We start from the raw sequence: 25,652 nt of genomic DNA on the forward strand, positions 1-25,652 counted from the left end.
TCTTCGAGTTTTGCATCTATAAAAAAAGATGGCATCTCAAGCAGTCGTCGTAGCTTTGTTCGTTAATGTATCGCTTTTAACAATTTTTTCTGTTATTGATTTCCACACCAAAAAAAAAAAGTATATTACGTTGAGGTATTAGAATACAAAAAATGAACATTTAATTTTCTACTGCTATAACGCGTAGATGTGCACTTCTAAAATTTTACCTTCTATTGCTATATCGCGTGGGTGTGCAATTCTAAAAATTTACCAGAAGTTGAACTTATTTGATGAATTTGACATCAAGCACACACACGCACGTAAAGAAAGAATAACATATGGGTGAGCTAGGTTGGAGATTGGGGTTGTTGAGTGACTGATTACACCATTGACTGGGCTACGTGACCTAGCCCAAGCTTTCAGTGAGCTCCTTTACCTAAACTATCTGCCAGACCCAAGCAGATATGGCAGACCTTGCCGTTCATTACATCGTAACCCTATATCAATCTAACTTCACTGTGGGCAGTTCACCCGACAAGAAACCTGGGAAGCACATAATTAGAACTTACCTTAGGTGAAGAGTGAAGGCTCTTGTCCAGCAGTCTGGCGAGCACAGGTCAATCTTCTCGTCCTTCAGAATTTATAACACCAGTGATGGAAATAGATTTTGGAGAAAAAGGTGGCATACGCATGAATGAAGCACCCGTGATTTTTACTCGAAGAAGTATAATAAATATTGTTCCCACTAATGCAGATTGAACATAAGAAAAATATTGAATTTGAGATATGCCGCCATGTACTCTCAAGCAATTTCCATCCCTGGCTGCATCTTGCATATATCGCATAATTTAAAAAAATATATATATATATATTCTTTTGGAAGGACACCGTGGTCCTTTCCAAAGCACTCGGAACGGCACTTTTTATAAAATAAGAAGAAAAAAACCCACACAAATCTTTAGACAAATCGTCCACACTCGTCACAAACCAATTCAAAACTAAGATGGCGCCTGTCCGATTTCGTTTTCGCTATGAAGGAAAGCCCTGCGATTGGCCGAAATCGGTCACGGGACTCAAAACTATTAGGCTATTGGCTGAACCCATAATGTGTTATATAAAGTCTCCGCTATTGGCTGAACCCATAATGTGTTACATAAAGTCTCCGTAAGATGTCTCACCTGAATGCCCGCGAAAACATCGTCAACAAAAGACATCCGTATTACAAAATTCTATTTTTTAATCAAGTAAGAAACATCTGACAGAAGATTTTTTTTAATTTATTAGACATTGGATAGGGGAAAAAAGATAAGTGTCGAAGATAAGCAGACAACAGAGCAAATGAAAAAAAGTGACGTTACAAAAAATAAAATCTACAAGGTTGTTACTACATCGAAGGGTTTTTCCCTCAGTCAAATAAAACGTCCATGGAGAAGCAAAAATGAAATAAATAAATAAATAAATAGATAAATAAGATAAAATAAGAAACCATTTAACATGAGCGTCAAAAGGTTCCATAATTGAAATTTACTTAATCCACTGACCTCTCGAGAAGCTACCCTTTCATGGGATGTGAGGGCTTGTGTATATATTTACCTCATGGACGCCAATGGGATTGAGTAAATATTCTACATTTATTTTTATCTTTGATATTGATAGATAACCCCAGGAACAAAGCACGGAAGGCAGGAGAATAAATTATCACAAAGGAGACACAAATAATATAAATAAACTTTTGGGAGAAGTGTGATGGGAAGTGTTGCTTGAACTACAAGCAACGGAAGGTAAACGAAAAATATTTTAGCGCAGTATAATAGAGTAGTCAATCTTTATGTTTCCACTAAAATAGTAGCTAAAGGAAGGACACGGTCTAAGTGGATAAATTCAAAACTTCATAGGGTGATTCTTAAGAAAGAAGAGATATGGGCAAGATATAGAGAAAGACGAAAACCACTGTGTAGACAGAAATATACAGAGGCAAGAAATAGAGCACCCAAGGAGATAACACAAGCAAAGTTCAGATTTAAAAGAGAAGTAGCGATGAATACACTGGAGAATGATCAACATTTCTGGTGATATGTCAGGTCCAAGACATGTATTAAGGAGGTCACTAGGCTAATTAACAGGGAGAAGAACCTGACGGAAGATGATACAGAAACAACCGAAGTAATGAATTCAACTTTCAATAGTATTCGTCATAGAAGAGGACAGGGAAAAATGCCTATAGTAGAAGGTGGATATCCAAGAGGAAGAAATAAATGGCATAGATACGAGCATCGGGCTTCACCAAACTCCGCTATGCGGGGTCTCGGCCTTTCGGGCGAGCTCGCCTCGCTCGCAGGTGCTTTCGGCATCCAGCCCTACCGGCTGCTTGCATTTCATGTGAGAATGATAGGATATAAAATCCTCGTTAGCGCTAAACCACCCACTCTTGGATATAAACGATCTGTATGCAGCCCAGTAGTGAGAAACAAATCGCTTCTCCGTCGTAATCTGCAAGATCCTCAAGACTCAGCTGTTGAGCTGGATTGTTTTTAAACTCCTCCTCCTCTAGGCGCTTAATTTTTCTAAAGAACAACAAAATACTCTTCTTGATTTCTGACGCCTCATTAGCTTTCTTCTTGCCGAAAAGAGACAAAGAGGACATGAACTTCTCAGGGAATTCACTTCTATGAATGTTAACTAACTCCTGTTTTAACCTTTTATTCTTCTTCACATCACTTAGTAAACATTTCCCTTTCTTATCCAACTCCAAAAATGGCGTTGCTTGTGTTTGTCTTGCGCGGCATTGGCCATGGTGTTCGACAATCTTGCAGAGACACACCGGGCCGGAGGGGACGTGTTCCCTTGTGGGATTTCCGGTTTCCGGTCCGATTACAGGAATTCTTTTATTAGTACCAAGGGATTCCCTGAAGGCTTCCAAGGGGTCCCACAGGGGCTCCCCAGGAGTTTCCAGAGTGCACCCCAGGGACTCCGCAGGTGCTCCCCTTGAAGTTCCAGCGGATTCTTAATGGGCTCCTCAGGAGTTCCTAGAGGGTTCACAGATAATCCCCACAGGGATTCTCAGAGGTTCCCTAGTGACTATCCAAGGGCTCCCAAAGGGCTCCCCAGGTGTTTCCAAAGGCTTTCCCGTGGGTTTGCGGGTGTCTCGCTCTCAGTCAATCAGTCGTCTCTGTTGCCGTGACGTCATCGCTCTTAGTCAATCAGTCGTCTCCTTTTCCATGACGTCACCACTCTCTTAGCCAACCAGAGGTACAATTTTCCATCTGACAATGGTTTCCAATACCTTAACAGCCACGCTTGTGAGTGACATAGTTCAGTTGATTTGTTTTTCTACTTTTCTTATATATTGGAGTGATAGTTGCATTCCTCCAATGCTCTAGGACTTCACCTGTCTCTTGTGATGATTTGAATATTACTGTCAGGGAAAGCTAAGTACTCCTGCACAGGCTTGCAGTATTACTGGGAACACACCGTCTGGTGTTCGTGTTTCATCAGTTTATAAAACCTTTAGCCTGGCTACACTTCTTCCTGGCTTATCTATGTACTAAAAAAAGAATTTGTTGTCGAAATGGTCGGAACGGCAGTTCCACCGAAAAGAGGACTTGGCCGGGTATAGTTGGCCAAATAACATGGTAACGTCTTCTAAGGATAAACGCAGGCCTCTGGCCGCCCTGGACCTGTGGGTGTGATAGTGGGTAAATCGGTGGAGGTGACCATAATGACCCAAAATGCAAAAAATCACACCCTTGGTCTCAGGCTTCTCATGTCTACCTTCATGTGCACTGTATCAGACTCTCTTCTTGTGGGACAAGTTTCGACCAAATCGCTCACCTTCGGATTATTTTTTTTAGGGTCATTTTGGCCACTTGTCCCGATTGGGTCACCACCTCAGCTACAGGTCGAGGGTCACCAGGGCTCTTGTGGATCGCACTTAGATACTGCTCAAGCTAAAAGTACGGGCGCCAACATGCGGAAATGAGAGGGGAAAATTACACAAAGACAAACAAATTTAGCTGGTCTCCACAACCTCGCCCTTAGGTCCAGGTTCCCCACGTCTACCTCGCTGTGACATGACGGTTTTTGGCCAAATCCGTGGTAATTTTGAGGGTCCATATCACCCATAGGTCGAGGGCGTCCACGGGTGCCGTGGAGTCCAATTTGACACCACTCATGGATAAGGTATGGGTGCCACAGGCCCATAAGTGAATACTGGGTGAAAAGGCCAAAGTTTGGAGGGGTGCCACCGCCACGCCCTTGGGCTAAGGCTGTTCATGTCTACATTCCTTTGTACTTTGTCCGACTCTCTATCTGTGAGGTAAGTTTGGACCAAATCAGTCGACTTCGGATTTTGGGTAAAATTCGTACAGTTTCTTCTTTGAGATTTTTTGGATTTTTGGTCATATTGGTCACCTGCTCAGATTTACCCGCCATATCACCCACAGGTGAAAAGGCCCAAGTTTGGAGGGGTGCCACCGGCTAGGTCTTGGGCTAAGGCTGTTCATTTCTACCTTCCTTTGTACTTTGTCCGACTCTCTACCTGTGAGGCAAGTTTGGACCAAATCGGTCACCTTCGGATTTTGGGCAAAATTCGTATAGTTTCTCCTTTGAGATTTTTTGGATTTTGGGTCATATTGGTCACCTGCTCAGATTTATCCGCCATATCACCCACAGGTCGAGGGCGTCCACGGGTGTCGTGGAGTCCAATTTGACACCACTCAGGGATACGGTATGGGTGCCACAGGCCCAAAAGTGAATACTGGGTGAAAAAGCCAGGTTTGGAGCAGTACCACTGCCACGCACTTGGGCTAAGGCTGTTCATATCTACTGGGTGGAAAGGCCCAAGTTTGGAGGGGTGCCACCGCCATGCCCTTGGAGTAAGGCTGTTGATGTCTACCTTACTTTGTACTATGTCCGACTCTTTACCTCTGAGGCAAGTTTGGACCAAATCGGTCACCTTCAGATTTTGGGCAAAATTCGTATGGTTTTTCCTTTGAGATTTTTTGGATTTTGGGTCAAATTGGTCACCTGCTCAGATATACCCACCATATGACCCACAGGTCGAGGGCGTCCACGGGTGCCGTGGAGTCTAATTTGACATCACTCAGGTATACGGTATGGGTGCCACTGGCCCAAAAGTGAATACTGGGTGAAAAGGCCCAAGTTTGGAGGGGTGCCATCGCCACGCCCTTAGGGTAAGGCTGTCCATGTGTACCTTCCCTTGTACTTTGTCCGACTCTTTAACTGTGAGGCTAGTTTTGAACAAATCGGTGACATTCGGATTTTGGGCAAAATTCGTGTGGTTTCCTCTTTGAGATTTTTTTTATTGTGGGTCATATTGGTCACCTGCTTAGATTTACCCGCCATATCACCCACAGGTCGAGGGCGTCCACGAGTGCCGTGGAGTCCAATTTGACACCACTCAGGGATACGGTATGGGTGCCACAGGCCCAAAAGTGAATACTGGGTGAAAAGGCCCAAATTTAGAGGGGTGGCACCGCCACGCCCTTGAGCTAAGGCTGTTCATGTCTACCTTGCTTTATACTTTGTCCGACTCTCTACCTGTGAGGCAAGTTTGGACCAAATCGGTCACCTTCGGTTTTTTGGCAAAATTCGTATGGTTTCTCCTTTGAGATTTTTTGGATTTTTGGTCATATTGGTCACCTGCTCAGATTTACCCGCCATATCACCCACAGGTCGAGGGCGTCCATGGGTGCCGTGGAGTCCAATTTGACACCACTCAGGGATACGGTATGGGTGTCACAGGCCCAAAAGTGAATACTGGGTGAAAAGGCCCAAGTTTGGAGGGGTGCCACCGCCACGCCCTTGGGCTAACGCTGTTCATGTCTACCTTACTTTTTACTATGTCCGACTCTCTAACTGTGAGGCAAGTTTGGACCAAATCGGTCACCTTCAGATTTTGGGCAAAATTCGTATGGTTTCTCTTTTGATATTTTTTTGGATTTTGTGTCATTTTGGTCACCTGCTCAGATTTACCCGTCCAAGTTTGGAGGGGTGCCATCGCCACGCCCTTGGGCTAAGGCTGTTCATGTCTACCTTTTTTTGTACTTTGTCCGTCTTTCTACCAGTGAGGTAAGTTTGGACCAAATCGTTCACCTTCTGATTTTGGGCAAAATTCGTATGGTTTCTCCTTTGAGATTTCTTGGATTTTTGGTCATATTGGTCACCTGCTCAGATTTTCCCGCCATATCAACCACAGGTCGAGGGCGTCCACGGGTGCGGTTGAGTCCAATTTGACACCACTCAGGGATACGGTATGGGTGCCACTGGCCCATAAGTGAATACTGGATGAAATGACCCAAGTTTGGAGGGGTGCCACCGCCACGCCCTTGGGCTAAGGCTGTTCATGTCTATATTGCTTTGTACTTTGTTCGACACTCTACCTGTGAGGCAAGTTTGGACCAAATTGGTCACCTTCGGATTTTGGGCAAAATTCGTATGGTTTCTCCTTTGAGATTTTTTGGATTTTTGGTCATATTGGTGACCTGCTCAGATTTACCCGCCATATCACCCACAGGTCGAGGGCGTCCAGGGCTGCCATGGAGTCCAATTTGACACCACTCATGGATACGGTATGGGTGCCACAGGCACTGATCTAGATATAACTGGATCACGGATCGGTGTCGAGATTATGAGGTCGGCGGCAGCCATGATGTTAGTATCAAAACAAAGTCACGCCACGCGATCACTGATCTGATACAGTTACAGTTCTCGGCAGCTTTCGCTCCCATATACATATTCCACGATCATTTTACAATGCCAACTTGTGCTGCATTCAACTGAACCAACCGGAGAAAAAGTGGATGTGAGCAGTCCTTCTACTCGTAAGTAAATTAAGGTTTTATTACCCAAAACATCCCGATACCCATCAACAAATGATGCGGCCACCAGGAGCCATAAAATGTTGCCCACCAACTGTTTTGTTAGGTGTTGTCATGTTAATGCTATGTATTTATTATCTGTAAGAAATAGATCTAGCAGCAACCCATTTGTCACGAATGTAATCGTGGCAATAGCAGGATAGATATTTATAATTTAAAAATATCTTATAAGGCTCAAACGCTGTCCAGAGCTGTGTAGCTTTATAGAACCAGTTGTTCTTCCTGATTACATGTGTAAGCTTTTTCTATATTGTGAAGTGTGAGGAATTCATATTAGATGGGCTGAATTACTATTCGGGGCCCGTTCAAAAATTATGTAGCGTTTTTTCTGGTGAAATTCGACACCCCCCACCTCATGTAACATTGCGTAACACTGGGCGTTACACCTCCCTGTATTACATAACACTGATCACAACTAATTACAACTCGGCACCCCCATCAAGTGTAGGCCAGATCCGCCAAACACACCCTCCCCCTTGACTTCTCACCAAAACATACTCATTTTTATTTGTCCTGTGTGAAATTGTTTACGATTGCATCAAAGAATGAAACATGGTATGATGTTTTTGGATTGTTTTGCTCGATATTTATTGCTCAATCTATTAAGGATATGCTATTTCAGTGCATAATTTATGACAAATTAATAAATAAATATAAATAACCATTATTAGCGTTGCGTAGCACTGTTGAAAACACCCCCACACCCTCGTAACGCATCGCATCTACCATGCACCCCCCGCCCCAGCGTTACATACTCTTTGAATGGCCCCTTACATGTTCACCACTTTAATGCGATATTTTACTATTTGAAACAATTTAGATCATAGATACGGCAATTTCTCTATCTTTCCACATGTTCGACACAACCCGGATTCTAACCACATCGTCAATTTGATCAAGTGTATCGTCACGTGCTTCTGCAAAATCAGGCTCCATCATATCTCCAAATTGTATTCTCAAAAAGTAACCAGTGTCAAAGTGAGGAAGGAGTTATCAAAACTTGTTTTATTCAAGCACCAATAACAATAAGCAGTACAGTAATCAAATGTTATAGGGCACTCCTCAACAGCCTTAGTCCAAGGGCATGGCGGTGGCACCCCTCCAAACTTGGGCCTTTTCACCCAGTATTCACTTTTGGGCCTGTGGCACCCATACCGTATCCATGAGTGGTGTCAAATTGGACTCCACGACACACCTCAAAATTTGGGCCTTTTCACCCAGTATTCATTTATGGGCCTGTGGCACTTATACCGTATACACGAGTGGTGTCAAATTGGACTCCACGGCACCCGTGGACGCCCTCGACCTGTGGGTGATATGGAGGGTAAATCTGAGCAGGTGACCAATATGACCCAAAATCCAAAAAATCTCAAAGGAGAAACCATACGAATTTTGCCCAAAATCCGAAGGTGACCGATTTGGTCCAAACTTGCCTCACAGGTAGAGAGTCGGACGAAGTACAAAGGAAGGTAGACATGAACAGCCTTAGCCCAAGGGCGTGGCGGTGGCACACCTCAAAATTTGGGCCTTTTCACCCAGTATTCATTTATGGGCCTGTGGCACCCATACCGTATCCCTGAGTGGTGTCAAATTGGACTCCATGGCAGCCCTGGACGCCCTCGACCTGTGCGTGATATGGCGGGTAAATCGGAGCAGGTGATCATAATGACACAAAATCCAAAAAATCTCAAAGGAGAAACAATATGAATTTTGCCCAAAATCCGAAGGTGACCGATTTGATCCAAACTTACCTCACAGGTAGAGAGTCGGACAAAGTACAAAGGAATGTAGACATCAACAGCCTTAGCCCAAGGGCGTGGCGATGGCACTCCTCCAAACTTGGGCCTTTTCACCCAGTATTCACTTTTGGGCCTGTGGCACCCATACCGTATCCCTAAGTGGTGTCAAATTGGACTCCACGGCACCCCTGGACGCCCTCCACCTGTGTGTGATATGGCGGCTAAATCTGAACAGATGACCAAAATGACCCAAAATCCAAAAAATCTCACAGGAGAAACCATACGAATTTTGCCCAAAATCCGAAGGTGACCGATTTGGTCCAAACTTGCCTCACATGTAGAGAGTCGAAAAAAAGTACAAAGGAAGGTAGACATGAACAGCCTTAGCCCAATGGCGTGGCGTAGGCACTCCTCCAAACTTTGGCCTTTTCACCCAGTATTCACTTATGGGCCTGTGGCAACCATATCATATCCTTGAGTGGTGTCAAATTGGGTTCTACGGCACCCGTGGATGCCCTCGACCTGTGGGTGATATGGCGGGTAAATCTGAGCAGGTGACCAAAATGACACAAAATCCAGAAAATCTCAAAGCTGAAACCATACGAAGTTTGCCCAAAATCAGAAGGTGACCGATTTGGTCCAAATTTGCCACACAGGTAGAGAGTCGGACAAAGTACAAAGGAAGGTAGACATGAACAGCCTTAGCCCAATGGTGTGGCGGTGGCACCCATCCAAACTTGGGCCTTTTCACCAAGCATTCACTTCTGGGTCTGTAGCACCCATACCGTATACCTGAGTGGTGTCAAATTGGACTCCAAGGCACCCGTGGACGCCCTCGACCCGTGGGTGATATGGCGGGTAAATCTGAACAGGTGACCAAAATGACCCATAATTAAAAAATCTCAAAGCAGAAACCATACGAATTTTGCCCAAAATCCGAAGGTCACCGATTTGGTCCAAACTTGCCTCACAGGTAGAGAGTCGGACAAAGTACAAAGGAAGGTAGACATGAACACCCTTAGCCCAAGGGCGTGGCGGTGGCACTTCTCCAAACCTGGGCCTTTTCACCCAGTATTCACTTCTGGGCCTGTGCCACCCATACCGAATCCCTGAGTGGTGTCAAATAGGACTCCACGGCACCCCTGGACGCCCTTGACCTGTGGGTGATAGGGCGGGTAAATCTGAGCAGGTGACCAGAATGACGGAAAATCAAAAAAATCTCAAAGGAGAAACCATACGAATTTTGCCCAAAATCAGAAGGTCACCGATTTGGTCCAAACTTGCCTCACAGGTAGAGAGTCAGACAAAGTACAAAGCAAGGTAGACATGAACAGCCTTAGCCCAAGGGTGTGGCGGTGGCACCCATCCAAACATGGGCCTTTTCACTCAGTATTCACTTTTGGGCCTGTGGCACCCATACCGTATCCCTGAGTGGTGTCAAATTGGACTCCACGTTAGCCATGGACGCCCTCGACCTGTGGGTGATATGGCGGGTAAATCAGAGCAGGTGACCAATATGACCCAAAATCCAAAAAATCTCAAAGGAGAATCCTTAGGAATTTTGCCCAAAATCCGAATGTGACTGATTTGGTCCAAACGTGCCTCGCAGGTAGAGAGTCGAACAAAGTACAAAGCAAGGTAGACATGAACAGCCTTAGCCCAAGGGCGTGGCGGTGGCACCCCTCCAAACTTGTGCCTTTTCACCCAGTATTCACTTTTGGGCCTGTGGCAACCATACCGTATCCTTGAATGTTGTGAAATTGGACTCCACGGCACCCGTGGACGCCCTCGACCTGTGGGTGATATGGAGGGTAAATCTGAGCAGGTGACAAAAATTACCCAAAATCCAAAAAATCTCAAAGGAGAAACCATACGAATTTTGCCCAAAATCCGAAGGTCACCGATTTGGTCCAAACTTGCCTCACAGGTAGAGAGTCGGACAAAGTACAAAGCAAGGTAGACATGAACAGCCTTAGCCCAAGGGCGTTGTGGTGGCACTCCTCCAAACTTTGGCCTTTTCACCCAGTATACACTTATGGGCCTGTGGCACCTATACCATATCCCTTAGTGTTGTCAAATTGGGTTGCACGGCACCCGTGGATGCCCTCGACCTGTGGGTGATATGGCGGGAAAATCTGAGCAGGTGACCAAAATGACCCAAAATCCAAAAAATCTCAAAGGAGAAACCATACGAATTTTGCCCAAAATCCGAAGGTGACCGATTTGGTCCAAACTTGCCTCACAGGTAGAGAGTCGGACAAAGTACAAAGCAAGGTAGACATGAACAGCCTTAGCCCAAGGGCGTGGCGGTGGCACTCCTCCAAACTTGGGCCTTTTCACCCAGAATTCACTTTTGGGTCTGTGGCACCCATACCGTATACCTGAGTGGTGTCAAATTGGAATCCACGGAACCAGTGGACGCTCTCGACCTGTGGGTGATATGGCGGGTAAATCTGAGCAGGTGACAAAAATGACCCAAAATTCAAATAATCTCAAAGGAGAAACCATACGAATTTTGCCGAAAATCCGAAGGTGACCATAATGACCCAAAATCCAAAAAATCTCAAAGGAGAAACAATACGAATTTTGCCCAAAATCCGAAGGTCACCGATTTGGTCCAAACTTGCCTCACAGGTAGAGAGTCAGACAAAGTACAAAGCAAGGTAGACATGAACAGCCTTAGCTCAAGGGCGTGGCGCTGGCACTCCTCCAAACATGGGCCTTTTCACCCAGTATTCACCTTTTGGCCTGTGGCACCCACACTGTATCCCTAAGTGGTGTCAAATTGGACTCCACGGCAGCCCTGGACGCCCTCGACCTGTGGGTGATATGGCGGGTAAATCGGAGCAGGTGACCATAATGACCCAAAATCCAAAAAATCTCAAAGGAGACCATATGAATTTTGCCCAAAATCCGAAGGTGACCGATTTGGTCCAAACTTGCCTCACAGGTAGAGAGTCGGACAAAGTACAAAGCAAGGTAGACATGAACAGCCTTAGCCCAAGGGCGTAGCGGTGGCACCCCTCCAAACCTAGGCCTTTTCACCCAGTATTCACTTTTGGGCCTGTGGCACCCATACCGTATCCCTGAGTGGTGTCAAATTGGACTCCACGGCAGCCCTGCACGCCTTCGACCTGTGGGTGATATGGCGGGTAAATCGGAGAAGGTGACCATAATGACCCAAAATCCAAAAAATCTCAAAGGAGAATCCATATGAATTTTGCCCAAAATCCGAAGGTGACCGATATGGTCCCAACTTGCCTCACAGCTAGAGAGTCGGATAAAGTACAAAGCAAGGTAGACATGAACAGCCTTAGCCCCAGGGCGTGGCGGTGGCCCCCCTCCAAACTTAGGCCTTTTAACCCAGTATTCACTTTAGGGCCTGTGGCACCCATACCGTATCCCTGAGTGGTGTCAAATTGGACTCCACGGCAGTTTGGCGGCACGCGGAATTTTTCGATGAAACTTTCACAATTAATATAGTTTCGTATGCTGATCACAGAAATAACAGTAATTCTATTGAGAAATTAACAAAAGTGCCGAAAAAACTGTTTTAATGGTAAAAAAAATTACCGAGACCTTAGCGGTACATACTTGCTTAATGGTAAAAGTTTAACCGTTAAAATTAGCGGGACACTGGGCCCGTCAGTACCGTCACTCAGTACCACCAAGCCGAGACGTGCTTACCGCTCTCTGAGTGTTATGGTATAGCTCATCGAGTTATCGGTTAACGGAGCTTTAACGGTAGCAGAATTTTTGCCGGTAAGCTACCGTCAAGGTTGTTATCGATAAAACCCGTAACTTTACCGGTAGCTGCCCACCACTACCGTCACTCAGTACCACCAAGCCGAGACGTGCTTACCGCTCTCTGAGTGTTATGGTATAGCTTATCGAGTTATCGGTTAACGGAGCCTTAACGGTAGCAGAATGTTTGCCGGTAAGCTACCGTTAAGGTTGTTACCGATAAAACCGGTAACTTTACCGGTAGCTGCCCACCACTACATTTCACTCATTCCTTCCACTAAACCCCCAAATCCTCCCTCCCTCCCTCTCCCCCATCTTATCTATCCTGCCCTCTATCTATCTAAATAGACTCAACCGAGCAAGTGGGTCTGCCCCACATCTATCATAACTCTTACTTCCTTCCATTTCATTCTTTCCTTCCACTAAACCCCCCCTCCCTCCCTCTCTCCCCCATCTTATCTATCCTGCCCTCTAAAAAAAAAAGTATGTCCACAAATTTACGTCGAGAATGTACAAATTCAAACCAGGCTTAATGACCATACGAGTCGGTAGCCTTAAAAAAAAAAAAAAAAAAAAAAAAAAAAAAGTATGTTCGGAAGAGATTTAAGTTTTATTATTTCTTCTCGGATGAAACCCACTTAGTATGATGTAGTAACTAACCACATATTCATGTTCCACCAAGGACTGCGCTCCTCGCAATAACATCTACATTGGCTACTCTAGATGCAGCCTCAGCAGACGCCTGACAATGCATCAGCAAGTAGGAGCCATCAAACAACACCACAGACAATACTACAACGAAGAACATAGTAGGGAAAACCTAGTTAATTCCACCAAAATCACCGGTTACAGTGAGAAGCCCAGACGGCTACAACTGCTTGAGGCAATTTACATCAGAGAGAGTTCCGGCTATTAACATTCAATCTAACAAGGTATCTAGCATACTATTGTTTAATTTATCTACCACCTCACGGGCCATGTCTAGAAAACCTTATTCGTCTCCTTCCTCCTCCCCACCTTCCCCTGCACCCATACCTCATCTTCTTGTAACTATTCACTGTCCTATCATTACAGTTAAATCCTGAAGATGTCTTATTAAAGATGAAATGTTGATAACACTAACCTGTGTCTTTTTTATTGTAATTTTTTTTGGCTGATTCCAAGTAAATTAAATGTGCTCAATTCAAATCTGAAATATATTTTCTTTGATCAGCTCTAGTTTTCATGCTTTATTTGTTTCAATTTTTTGTATGTTTTCCCTATTATTAGTTACTTTTACACAAATAATGAAGTAATTATCTTTAAAAGTTACAAACATTTATTAAATTACCTAATAAAGTATATAAAAGTAATTAGTTGTTACAGAAAGGCTTAGGTATACATTGAAGGACCTCAGGCAACGATTTTTTTTTCGGCAGATGATCAGTGCTCGTTCAGACAGTGTAGTAATGGGAGGTACACAGCTTTGTAAATCTATACACACGTATATGTACACACACACTCTTATATATGTGTGTGTACATGTGAGTGTTTGTGTTTTATAAATTCATTAATTGTATTGCAGGGATTTGACAATGAACAGGAGGTGCAGAAATGATCCAAACAGGTTTTGCTACATTTGTGGCAAAGTAAGAATGCCTGATCAACATTCGAAAATTACTCAGTTTGTAAAATCAGGTTACCACGTGTTATCATGTGTTGAAAGAGTAAGACGTTGGAGTACGGGCAAAATAAAACCCACCTTTTGATGTTTCCATGGTGTGGAGAGAAGGGACGGATAATGTGACAGATTGCTATTTCTGCATGACTAAACTATAAGGTAAGCTCATATTTGAAAATAACGATAACTTAGAGTCGATGCTCTTATTAATGTATTTTAAAAACATATATTTTGACATATCTTGTATTTATAAAAACCCGCGGGACTTATTTTGACATTTTACCTATATGAAATTTACAGGTGTAAATAAGAAAAACAAGCACTATGCTGTGTATCCTGATGTCCCATCTGCCAGAAAGCCAGTGGTTCATGGTCCAGAAATTCCAGCACCAAGTGTACCCACCAAAGCCTAAGTCAAGCACAACTGAATGGCTTATGAAGGGATTTAGGATTATTAAAAGAGTTTGTCCAGCAATATGGATCACGCCTTGACGAAATAATTTACTTGCATAAGGAACTACATATTTCTGGTTTCGCAAAAGAAATAAAGAGGTTAGCTACTTTTCCTCACTTTATGACAACTCTTTATTAGTATATTGCAGTGGTGTTGGAGGCAGTGGCGTAGCTAGTGCTTTTGCCGCCCGGGGCTGCCCTCATGTTTGCCGCCCCTTCTCACAAGGAATTCAATAATTCAATATTACAAATGCACATTAACTTCTTAAAGGATATATATATATGTGTGTGTGTGTTTGATTGACAGTTGATGTTAATATATCCTTTAAAAGGAATGATTTAATACTAATGATTATTCATTAAGATCTTTATTTCACCATAAACAAATCAAGTATAAAATAATATATAAAAAATATTATATACATGACTTTACATGTATATACACATAAATTACAAACAAAAAATACAATACATAATTATATATTACATTATGATGATTCCTTGAATAATTTTAATCAGTTTGAAATTATCACAGCTTTCTACAAAGAAACTTTCTTGCTGTTCTGTTAACAAAATCATCAATATTTTTGTCAAATTCAAATTTTAATCACTTTAGAATTATCACCTCTTCATACAAAGAAACTTTTTTGCTTTTCTGTTAGCAAAATCATCAATATCCTTGTTAAAATCAGATTTTACTCACTTTAAAATTATCACCTCTTTCTACAAACAAACTTTTCTTGCTTTTCTGTTAGCAAAATCATCAATAACATTGTCAAAATCTATTTCATCTGTAAGTTGTCTTTCTATAGACAATATGGCAAGATTGCACAACCTCAAGGTACTCATAGTAGACCTTAAGTAATTTTTTATTAGTTTTAGTTTAGAAAAACTCCTCTCGCAGGTAGCAACACTAATAGCAATTGTGAGGAAAATCCACAGCATTACTACTATATTTGGAACCGAATTCCCAAGTGTATATTTATTAATAAACTGCAAAAGCTCCAAGGGGCCTTCTTCCCACCTATTTGTTTCACCTTGACTAGTAGCAGCTGCAATAAAATGCTGCAGTCTTTTTCTTTCAAGCATTATAATATTCGATTGATACTAAACGTAGTTTAGCCGAAAAAAAATTCAGTAGCCTATACATATTAACTCGTAACAGTAGCCTAGTCCAATTTCTGTGCAGAGCATGTTCATTTTCACCCATGTATACCCGTCCAATCGGATCGATGTTAACACGCTTGCAAACTGTCACGCTTTATTATGCTTAATAACGTAGAAAAAACTGACATCTATGAGAGACTGATTAACGTAATTTTATATCAATCATACAAGGACCAAAAATGCCGCCCCTCAAAAAGTGCCGCCCCTCAAAAAGTGCCGCCCCTCAAAAATTGCACGTGTTCCTGTTGCACATTCAGTTTAATTAACTGAGCGTTATGAGAATATTAAAGTCTTACCCAGTGCTCTGACGTACAGTCACCATAATTGGAATATTTGTGGAGATTTTAAGGTAAAATGACAATGGGCCGTATTCATAAAGAAAAGGATATGCTTATACTTGCAAAATATAAAGGAAATCCTTCTACTTGTATTCATAAAAAAATTCAAGCAAAACCTTTTACTTGTCGAGCAAAAGCATAACCTTATAATCGCATAAAAGTAAATGGTTATACATAAACAAGACCCTTTACTTCAAATAAAGAGCATATGCTTCAAGAAGGCTGAGTCTGGGCAGTAGCAGACTACAGTTAGAAGTGAAAGGTTGTTTTGTCCAACTCTCAGCACGATGGCAGAGTTTGTGGATGTGAGGCATGTTAAACATTACATGCCCCGTTTACCTACACCTGATCGTGATTTTAAGATGTTATTCCGTTTTGAAGAACAAAATGTACAGTGGCTTGCGGACAGATTTTTAGGCACCAATGAAGAAACTCGGGGAGGCGCCTTGTCATCTGTCCATAGAATGAAGCTACGGTATCACGGACTGTGAGTGCAGTAGTTGATAGCATAATTGCTCATGCAAATGAATGGATAATTTTTTTTTTTTATATTTTCTTATTTATATTGTATTTAGTAATTTTGCCATGCTTATAATGTTACCTGAAATAATGTAGGAGAGCAATCACCACACACCTCCACTCAGCAACCACCAACGCAATAGTAAACTCGTGTACGGGAAACAGGAACATCACATCAGAAATTTTACGAGTTACGACACGTTCAAACATGTAACTATGTAACCCGGCGCTCCCGAAATACGAGTCATTCTTTTACTTCTGCTTGGAGGATATCCTCCCAAGTATAAGGTAATCATTATGAATATGGAAAGAAGGATATGCTCATACTTCTACCTTTTGCTTGAGAGCATTACCTTATACTTCTACCTTATACTTGCAAGGATATCCTTCATGTTTATGAATACGGCTCACTAAGAGCATAGTGAATGACCATCTAGAAAAACACTCCAACTTGGCCCACACACTGTGGTTGTTGATCCGCTGGTCAACCCTCATCAAATTTTGCTACCACCTCTTCATATAAGACTTGGATTGATGAAGAATTTGTCAATGTCATCAATAAAGGAAGACCAGCATTTGCTTTCATAAGGCGGACATTTTCACACGTCAGTGACGCAAAATTGAATTCAGGTATTTTTGATGGCCTTCAGATTAGAAGCATAATGAAGGATGAATAGTTCGATAGAGTAATGAGTAAAACAGAAAGGAATGCATGGTAAGCCTTCAAATCAGTTGTGAATAACTTCCTTGGAAACAAAAGAGGTTCAAAATACGTGTTCATTGTTCAAGAACTGATGTAGAGTTTTAAGGCTCTGGGAGCACGTATGCCAAGTAAAAATGCACTTTCTAAGATGGTATCTGGATTATTTTCCTGATAACTGTGGAGACTACAGCGAAGAATAAAGTGAAAGGTTCTACCAAGACATTCGCACTATGGAAGAAAGGTTTCAGGGACGGTGGGACATAAAGATATCATAATTGAAAAATTCTTTTCTTCCACATTGATGCATATTTCTGCTTATTTTCAGTGCTAATAAAAATAGTATAAAACATTTAGTCGTTATTAACTTTATTTTATAACTCTGATACTAAGTCATTATGAAAAAATCACCATTTTGAATGAAAACATTGTTTTAACAATCTTCAGTGTAATTCGATAACCTGAGCTGATTGACAAAAACCATTTTAATTTCTGAATTCAGCATAACCAGGTTACTTAAATTTAGTTAGAAAATAAAAAACACAGGCCTGTGCAATAGAACCTTGAAATGTTATATGTAGAAACGTACACGCTCATGGTGTGATAGCAATCATACTAACTTTACGGAACTTTTGCGATTTGCATTACACTTTTGATACCAAAAACGCCACAGTACTTGTCCTGTTGGTTGTACAAACCGCAAAGTTGGAAAAAATCTTCATTGCCTTCTTTTTGGTATGCCACAAGAATAAATTTCGATCGAGAAGCGGAGAAGAAAAGTTTGGATACACGTATGGTGTGTGTCACCATGAGATCACGCGTGGATATAAGAGTAAATAAAAATCGAGGTTACGTGGTATTTGGTATTATTAAGTTAAAGACGTGCAACAAACAACCAACAGCACTAAAAGCAAGCAGCTTACTCTCATTCACTGACTGACCCCAGGTCGTAGGCCTGCGGTGTTTCTGCCTGGGCATACAGAGTTCCCACGTCAAACCTATCTACGTAGGACATACCTATATAGTATACATAGAATTACATGAACGTGGATACATATAGAGGATCTACATCTTAAGATGTTACAGGAAAAGATAGGGCTGGATACGGATGTTGCATGCTTTTGAATATCAACGGTCTGCGTGCTTACCAGCCAGCACCAGTGCACACGCACGCACGCACGAAGAGTTTTGTGGTAGTGAGCCCGCTCAAGACCTCATCTCTCAATTATCTCCGGGTCACCAGCCAGTGTAATTAAATGACAAATATTTGAGCCTAGTCAGGCCAATTTGGCTCTTTGTAAGTTAAACTATTGTACGTAATTCCTTGTTGGTAACTCATCCGAGTTCCCCCTAATAAGACCCGGTCATCTGGCCTGTAAACAGACTTGGAAAACTGGACACATCCTGGACAAATTGCATCAATAAAGCAAAGAACTATCTCCATTTTTCACAACCGGCTTACTGTCCTACTAAACTTCGCTTCCGCGCCTCAAGGGCCGACTACGCTACCAAACATCCTCCTCGATACAAAAGAATGTTGTGATCCACCGAAGATCAAACCAACACTGATAGAATATATGCATAGGTATACATAGTTATATATCATATGATGTGGCATCGATGTATTGGCGTATGTTGCTTGCTGCGCTGGAGGATGCGCATAAGTAAATACGCAGTTATAGATTACGCATTACGTTACATTACATTATATTACGTTAGATTATATTACATTATATTAGATTACGTTATATTACAACCGCTACACACGCAATTCGAAGAGAACACTGGAATACTTGGTCCTATGGCCAGATATCAAAAGCCAGACTGTGGATGGCATTGATTGTAGCTGGATTTACATTTTAGTGGATCCTTTCCGGGAACAAAGTTGTCTGGTATATGTGGCTGACTCATTTAATTTGAAGTGTACTGCTACCTCTAACTTGAAGAGATGTGCTGCCACATGACTGCAGCATGAGCCTAAGCTTGCCATGCATGTACAGTTTCCAGTAAGAACCCAACCATCAGTCTGGTTAAGGCATACCCAAGTCTGAAACAGTACTGTCTTACCACATTGGCGTTGACTAGCCAGTACCTGTAGAATGAAGAGAAATACTAAAGTTAGCACTTATGAACCAATCAGAATCTCATTAGTCATATTTTTGTTAGTTATTCAAGAATCAAAACTAATAAAGATTTAATTTGAGAATGTGAATATTCATATCTTAAGTTGAGTATGACATATCTTCAAAATGTTCTTTTTAAAAACATGTAGATAGAAGCATGGCCTAAATTACAAAGAGAGCTTTAACGTATAACTCATCTTACTTCTAACTTAATGAAACAAAATTGGTTGTTTTTGGTAATTGGATGACATTGATAATCCTGCACATGATCCGCAACACAATAATCATAAGCTTCTGAAAACTTGTACGCTTTCATGGACTCCTTTGTGAAAACGCTTGGCGTGTCCAAAAGGTATTCGTTGATATCTCTCCATGTTAGGCCCGGTAGTTTTGAAGTATCGTTTACCCACACATCATCACGCAAAGAAAGTGGGTCAGCAAGTTTCTCTCCCCCTCTTCCATACGGTGCCGCCTACGTAGGCGGCATGAGGAGCAAGTGGATACGCGAGGCTGCCATATCGGCGTCTTGATTATATTTATTGTAGTTGTCCCTGCGTAACTGACATACTCTCTAAACTGGCTTCATCACATTTTCTATGGTTATCAAAATTCACGGGTGAAAGAGAGAACGATCGATATAAACGGTGACTATTTTCCATGGTGCGAGTATTATGACGCAACATCGTACGTCTGGCAGCTAATGCTGCCCGCGAGATTTTGGCCTGAAGTGAAGTGGTAATGAGTAAGTTTTGATATATAGGCTAATGTTTATCAGCTTCGAGTTCTCTGAAATGGACGGCAGTGTCGGCTCGTAGCTAAAATTAGTGGGGGTGCTGCTCCAGAAAATTTTTAGCCTTTGTTTTAATATTATATAAAAGGAAACAAACAGGCATAAAAAGAAAATTCATTCAGAAACTTGATAAAATCCTAAAAGAACAAAATATTCTTTTACTTAATATAACCTAAATTATTTGTCAGCGTGGACGTCTCGTCCCCGCTGACCACGTGATTCAACCCGAGATGGAAGCTTGGAGCTGGTCGGCGCGGTCAGCACCTGACCCAGGCCGGGGGAAATTGACCATAGCGTGAGGTCATCCCTGCCTCCCAGGGTAGCCAACTAGGCCGAACTATTCGCGGTCACACCGCTGCGCGCATGCGCAGATCGACCCCTCTACCACTCTCCCTCCCCCTACCATATCCACAGATGAAGGGCATGGGGAATCTTGAACTTACTTTGCGGCAGCACACAGTTGAGGGTGGACCCCCAGCCACAGCGACGAGCTGTGGGAGGACTCAACACACGACCCAACACTTTTCGGCGCTCGTCGTTGAAGGCGGACCTCGTCCCCTCCCCGATCTACAGAGGGAGGGCGAGAAGCAGATTGAAGATACATGAAAACGGGCCTCTGTCCTGTAGGAGGACACAGGAACCAGAGAACACGAGAAGGAGATCGACACTCGAGGAAAATTGGAGACACCGGCCTCGCGCCTGCAGAGCCAAGGAATGTGGTTTGTGAGTTAAGATATTTCATATAATTTGTAGACTGTGTTAGCCATCACACTGGTGATACTTATATTGTGAGTGATAGATAGGATAGTGTTCTGTGTTAATCTACAATAAAGACACATCTTGGTGTTGTCGTGTGATTCTCTCTCACGTCCATTTTCTAAATACCGAGTACATACCTATTTGTGTGAACCCCCCATGACATTGTTATAGTTTAAGCTTGATCCATTCGTTTAGAAATTAAACTCGTTCTTCTTTTTTTTTAATTTGTGCAAAAATATATATAATTTCCTCTTGATCTCTGGATGACAACTGAGGATTTCTTTCTCCACTGAAAGCACTGCAAGTGCATTTAGTCTTTCCGAATTCATAATACTTTTTAGATTTTTTTTTCAGTGTTGAAAAGCAGCGTTCTGCCTCTGATGTAGTCATGGGAATTGTCAAGAAGATTTTTCGTAATTTCACAGAATATCATCTAGATTATTTTCCTAGATCAATTTCGCATGTTCCCCCCTCCTCCCGCATCTCTCAACTTCCCGCCAAGCTCAGCTCCAGTGTACTCTCAGAGCTCAGACAGAGTGCACCTGGATTACGCTGCCCCACAGACCACAACTTTTTCATCTCTTTGGTGAATTTGACGCCCTGTCAGACACCATCATACCATCACAACAGGGCGTAGGAATCTGACAATGAAAAAGACCCGTGCCCTCACCCTAATGGAGCAGGAATTGCCAGTAAAGCGTGTAACTGCCAATCTGAACGTGTGCCGTGTCACTCAAGCTCAAAACATGCAGCCGCCACACTCTCTCCCGCCTCGGAAACCCGGCTCTGGGGCCAAGAAGAAGACAACTGCTCGGACTGACGAGGTTTTACTACGTGAGGTGAAGCAGGACCCTTCAATAACAGCGGCTGAATTGAAGAAAAAACATCTTCATCAGAAGTTGAAAGATCACATACCAGGGGATTTCAGGATTGTTCATTTGCGATATACCCTGTTAGAGACACCAGGAGAAGTCCCCATCTACGAGAAGCATCTGATGATTTCTTTCATCTTGGGTATGAAGAGACAACAAGAGGCTTTTTCAGCCGGGCACCCCGGGACGGTGAGTGTCGTCGGTTACCCCATATATCAGAAGGAACACAGGACAGACTCTGGGCTTGCCAGCAGTTGTTGTATCAGACTAGGATAAAAAATTAAAGAAGAAAAACGAAACAGCATTTCCCTCACCACAGACGGGCAAATCAACATTGAATGGTGGCACAAGTGGGATGGCGAAGCAAGACTAACTCTACAGCCGTGGACATCGAAGCAGCAGTGCAACACTAATCAATTCGACATCAACCAGCTGCACCAGGGCAAAAGCCCTAACACTCTTAGCCCCATCGCCCACAATCCACGCCACACGGAAGAAAACAATTCAACGACAGCTTCGATCGAGGCAATCCTTTGCAGCTGCATTACCCGCAACCACGGCACGAAACCCTAGTTTTACGCCAGTCCCTCTCAGCTGCTTCACCAGAGCCAATCATCAACCAGCTGCACCACAAGCGACGAGACCAGCGACACCGACACGTAGCGACAGATAATATTTGCTGTATCAACCAGCTGCACCACAAGCGACGAGACGTAGCGACAGAGACTTCGCTGCATCAACTGGCTGTACCACGAGCGACGAGACGTACAAGCCCTCTTCTTCTTATTTTTTGTTGTTGTAAACACACACACACACACACACATATATATATATATATATATATATATATATATATATATATATATATATATATATATGCACCTATATATATCTATATAATTTTCTCTCTTCCACATACATTAAAAAACAGCATAACAAAGACTAACCTCCTCCACTATTTGTAGCAGTGCCCTTAACCGCAACACGACGACGGCACTCCCCTTCACTACGATTTATACGTCAACCTGGGTAAATAATTTTCTTTTTTCCTTTATTAGCCACTTAGTAACAACAAAGTCTCCTTAGACTTTATTTTTTTTAATGAACACAACTCTGACGCGACAAGCAAACCCATCACACGAACCCACTGCACGAAATTCAGAAACACAGGACATGACCACTCAGCACTCTAGCAACTCGTCACAAGGTGCAAACACGTTGCCAAACAACATGACCACCCAAAATAAAATTACAGTTATAAAGGACGAGACGACTTTGCCCCTTTTCAATAGTAGGAATATCCCTGTACACAATTCCCTCGCTGAGGTTGACGCAGAGACAATATGTAGAAGTGACACTGAAGACAAACTAAAATACCCATTTTAACATCTAGGATAGACAAACACGACACCTTGGCTGGGGATATCATTTAGTCTGAAGTCTTCTTGGAAACTGATAACTATGCGGATTTCGTCACAGAATTCAAAAAAAGTCTTTGCTACTTTTGAGCCACTTGGAGCACAATACACCACGAAGGACAGAACATTTAAATTGCGCCCACATTCAAAACCAGATTACGAGAAAGTCTTAAGCAGTCAAAATGGGTTGTAGACGAAAATATTGCACAAGAACATGTAGTATCTATAATGGCGTATCTCCGATTTCTCTCTCAGATGCACCTAGAAACATTACAAAAGGCTAGTACTCTTGCGTTCACACCAGATGACAAGGTAGCCAGATTCATTAGAAAGTTCCAGAACTCTGACCCACAGACCCAGTCAATACCCATCACACACAAACACATCGTAGCTCAGGTCACACATACATCCCCACATAACACGAGATCGAGAAATACATCGCGCACCCGCTACCAAACACGCCGTAGATCCACCTCGAGGACACGTAAGTTTTGCACCTACTGCCAAAAACTAGGGCACATGGAAATCATGTGCTACAACAAATACCAAACACAACCAAAACAACACTACGATTTTCACGGTACGTGCATTTACACTTCCGACAAATGTCGTTTACTGCGACCACAGACGCAACACAAACTAGGATCAACATTCCCGGCAAGGTATTCACATAACCTATCCCCTGCATATTCACGTCACACATCTCCTGTGAAATATACACGTAACATATCCCCCGCAGGTCATTCACGTGACACCTTTCCCGTATGACGAAATTTTTCCAAGAATGCTTAAAGAGTAAATTTGAAATCTGTGACCAGTTAACAGAAATATTCAATAAGTCGGTAGACACTGGTTTTGTGCCTATTGCTTGGGGGCAAGCAAACGTTGTTCTTGTTTTTAGGAAGGGAGATAGATCGTCTATATGCAACTACAGGCCAATCAGTTTGACATCGGTTATAGGAAAAATGCTTGAATCAATAATAGTAAATAGACTCAGAGAACACATCGAAGGACATAATTTAATTCGTGATTCACAGCATGGTTTCTCCAAGAGTAAGTCATGTGTGACTAATCTTCTATCCTTTTACGCTAAAGTATATAAGGCGTCAGATAACAATGATAATTACGATGTTATTTACCTTGACTTTAGCAAAGCGTTCGACAAGGTGCCACACCAGAGACTACTAAATAAAATCAAAGCCCATGGCATAGGAGGAAAAGTGTTAGAATGGATTAGAGCTTGGATTAGTAACAGAAAACAGCGGGTCACCATAAATGGAATAAAATCTAGGTGGGGCAATGTTACTAGCGGGGTCCCCCAGGGCTCGGTTTTGGGTACTGTGTTCACTATGTACATAAACGACTTAGGCGATGGGATAAATAGTGATGTTGGTAAATTGGCGGACATTAAAATAGGACGCCTAATTAGGTCAGGAGACGACGCAGAGATTCTGCAGGATGATCTTAATAAATTGTTAACATGGTCGGTGAAATGGCAAATGAACTTCAATATCTCTAAGTGTAGCGTGTTAAACGTAGGGCTACACAACCCCGAAAATAGATACAGCTTAGATAACACGTTTTTAGAACAATCTGAGTGCGAGAGGGACTTGGGAGTTCTGGTGAGTCCGGACCTTAAAACCAGGAAGCAGTGCATTAGCGCCAGAAATAAAGCTAACAGCGCATTAGGCTTCATTGCTAGGACGGTAACGAATAGAAGTGCAGAGGTAATTATTAAACTCTATCTAGCGATAGTTAGACCCATCCTTGACTATGCGGTACATTTTTGGTCTCCGTCCTACAGAATGGACATAAATTCACTAGAATCAGTACAGAGAAGAATGACCAAAATGATACATGGACTCAGAAATTTGCTTTACGAAGAGAGGCTTAGGCACCTTAACTTACACTCTCTGGAAAGACGCAGAGTGCGGGGTGATCTAATAAAAGTGTTCAAGTGGATCAAAGGTTATAACAAGGGTGATGCAAACAAGGTCATCATAATAAAACAACAGGGCAGGACTCGCAGTAATGGGTATAAACTGGACAAATTTAGATTTAAGAAGGAAATAGGCAAGAATTGGTTTACTAATAGGGTGGTCGATGAATGGAATAAACTTAGTAACTTAGTAACCATGTAGTAAGCGCTGAAACTATCAGTTGCTTTAAAAAATGATAAGACAACTTTATGGATGGGGACGACAGGTGGTAATAGACAGGGAACTGCCTAGTTTAGGCCTTATGGTCTCTTGAAGTCTCCTATATTCTTATGTTCTTATGTTATGACTCCATACTACGAAGCCTCAGTGCCATTCGAGGACAGTGAACCCTTACACAGACATACAGACGTCAACGTTACCAGTATACACACTGGACATCCCAGACACATCTTTCCATACATTAACCTTCAACGCCACGTCTGGAAACACCAAAATGACAGTTTTTCTCGACACGGGTTTACCAGTAAACATCATGTCAGTGAACAGTTT

The 25,652-nt window shown here is 42.6% G+C and overlaps 2 protein-coding genes across 7 annotated transcripts in view; one reads left to right on the forward strand and one right to left on the reverse strand.

The window, feature by feature from the left end:
• LOC143036937 (uncharacterized) overlaps positions 1–25,652 on the reverse strand; it is a 119,777-nt gene that overhangs the window by 13,396 nt on the left and 80,729 nt on the right. The window contains exons 1-2 of one of the 6 annotated variants that reach the window (XM_076204951.1): positions 20,558–20,662; positions 19,058–19,293 (exon numbers count right to left, since the gene is read on the reverse strand). The exons of 3 other annotated variants lie outside the window; for them this stretch is intronic. In XM_076204951.1, the coding sequence (XP_076061066.1) occupies positions 19,058–19,191 (134 nt within the window). In that variant the 5' untranslated portion in view covers positions 19,192–19,293; positions 20,558–20,662. Of the gene's footprint in view, positions 1–19,057; positions 19,294–20,557; positions 20,663–25,652 lie in introns of those variants that run through there. 2 more of the 6 variants (XM_076204950.1, XM_076204958.1) reach the window with 2 other exon arrangements.
• LOC143036936 (sulfotransferase 1B1-like) overlaps positions 20,677–25,652 on the forward strand; it is a 40,465-nt gene continuing 35,489 nt past the window's right edge. Inside the window, exon 1 of the mRNA XM_076204947.1 lies at positions 20,677–20,837. The gene's annotated coding sequence lies outside the window, so the exon portion shown is untranslated. The remainder of the gene's footprint in view (positions 20,838–25,652) is intronic.

This window comes from Oratosquilla oratoria, chromosome 21 (genome assembly GCF_046742065.1).
Source record: "Oratosquilla oratoria isolate Oo_2021 chromosome 21, ASM4674206v1, whole genome shotgun sequence".
Taxonomy (NCBI): Eukaryota; Metazoa; Arthropoda; class Malacostraca; order Stomatopoda; family Squillidae; genus Oratosquilla; species Oratosquilla oratoria.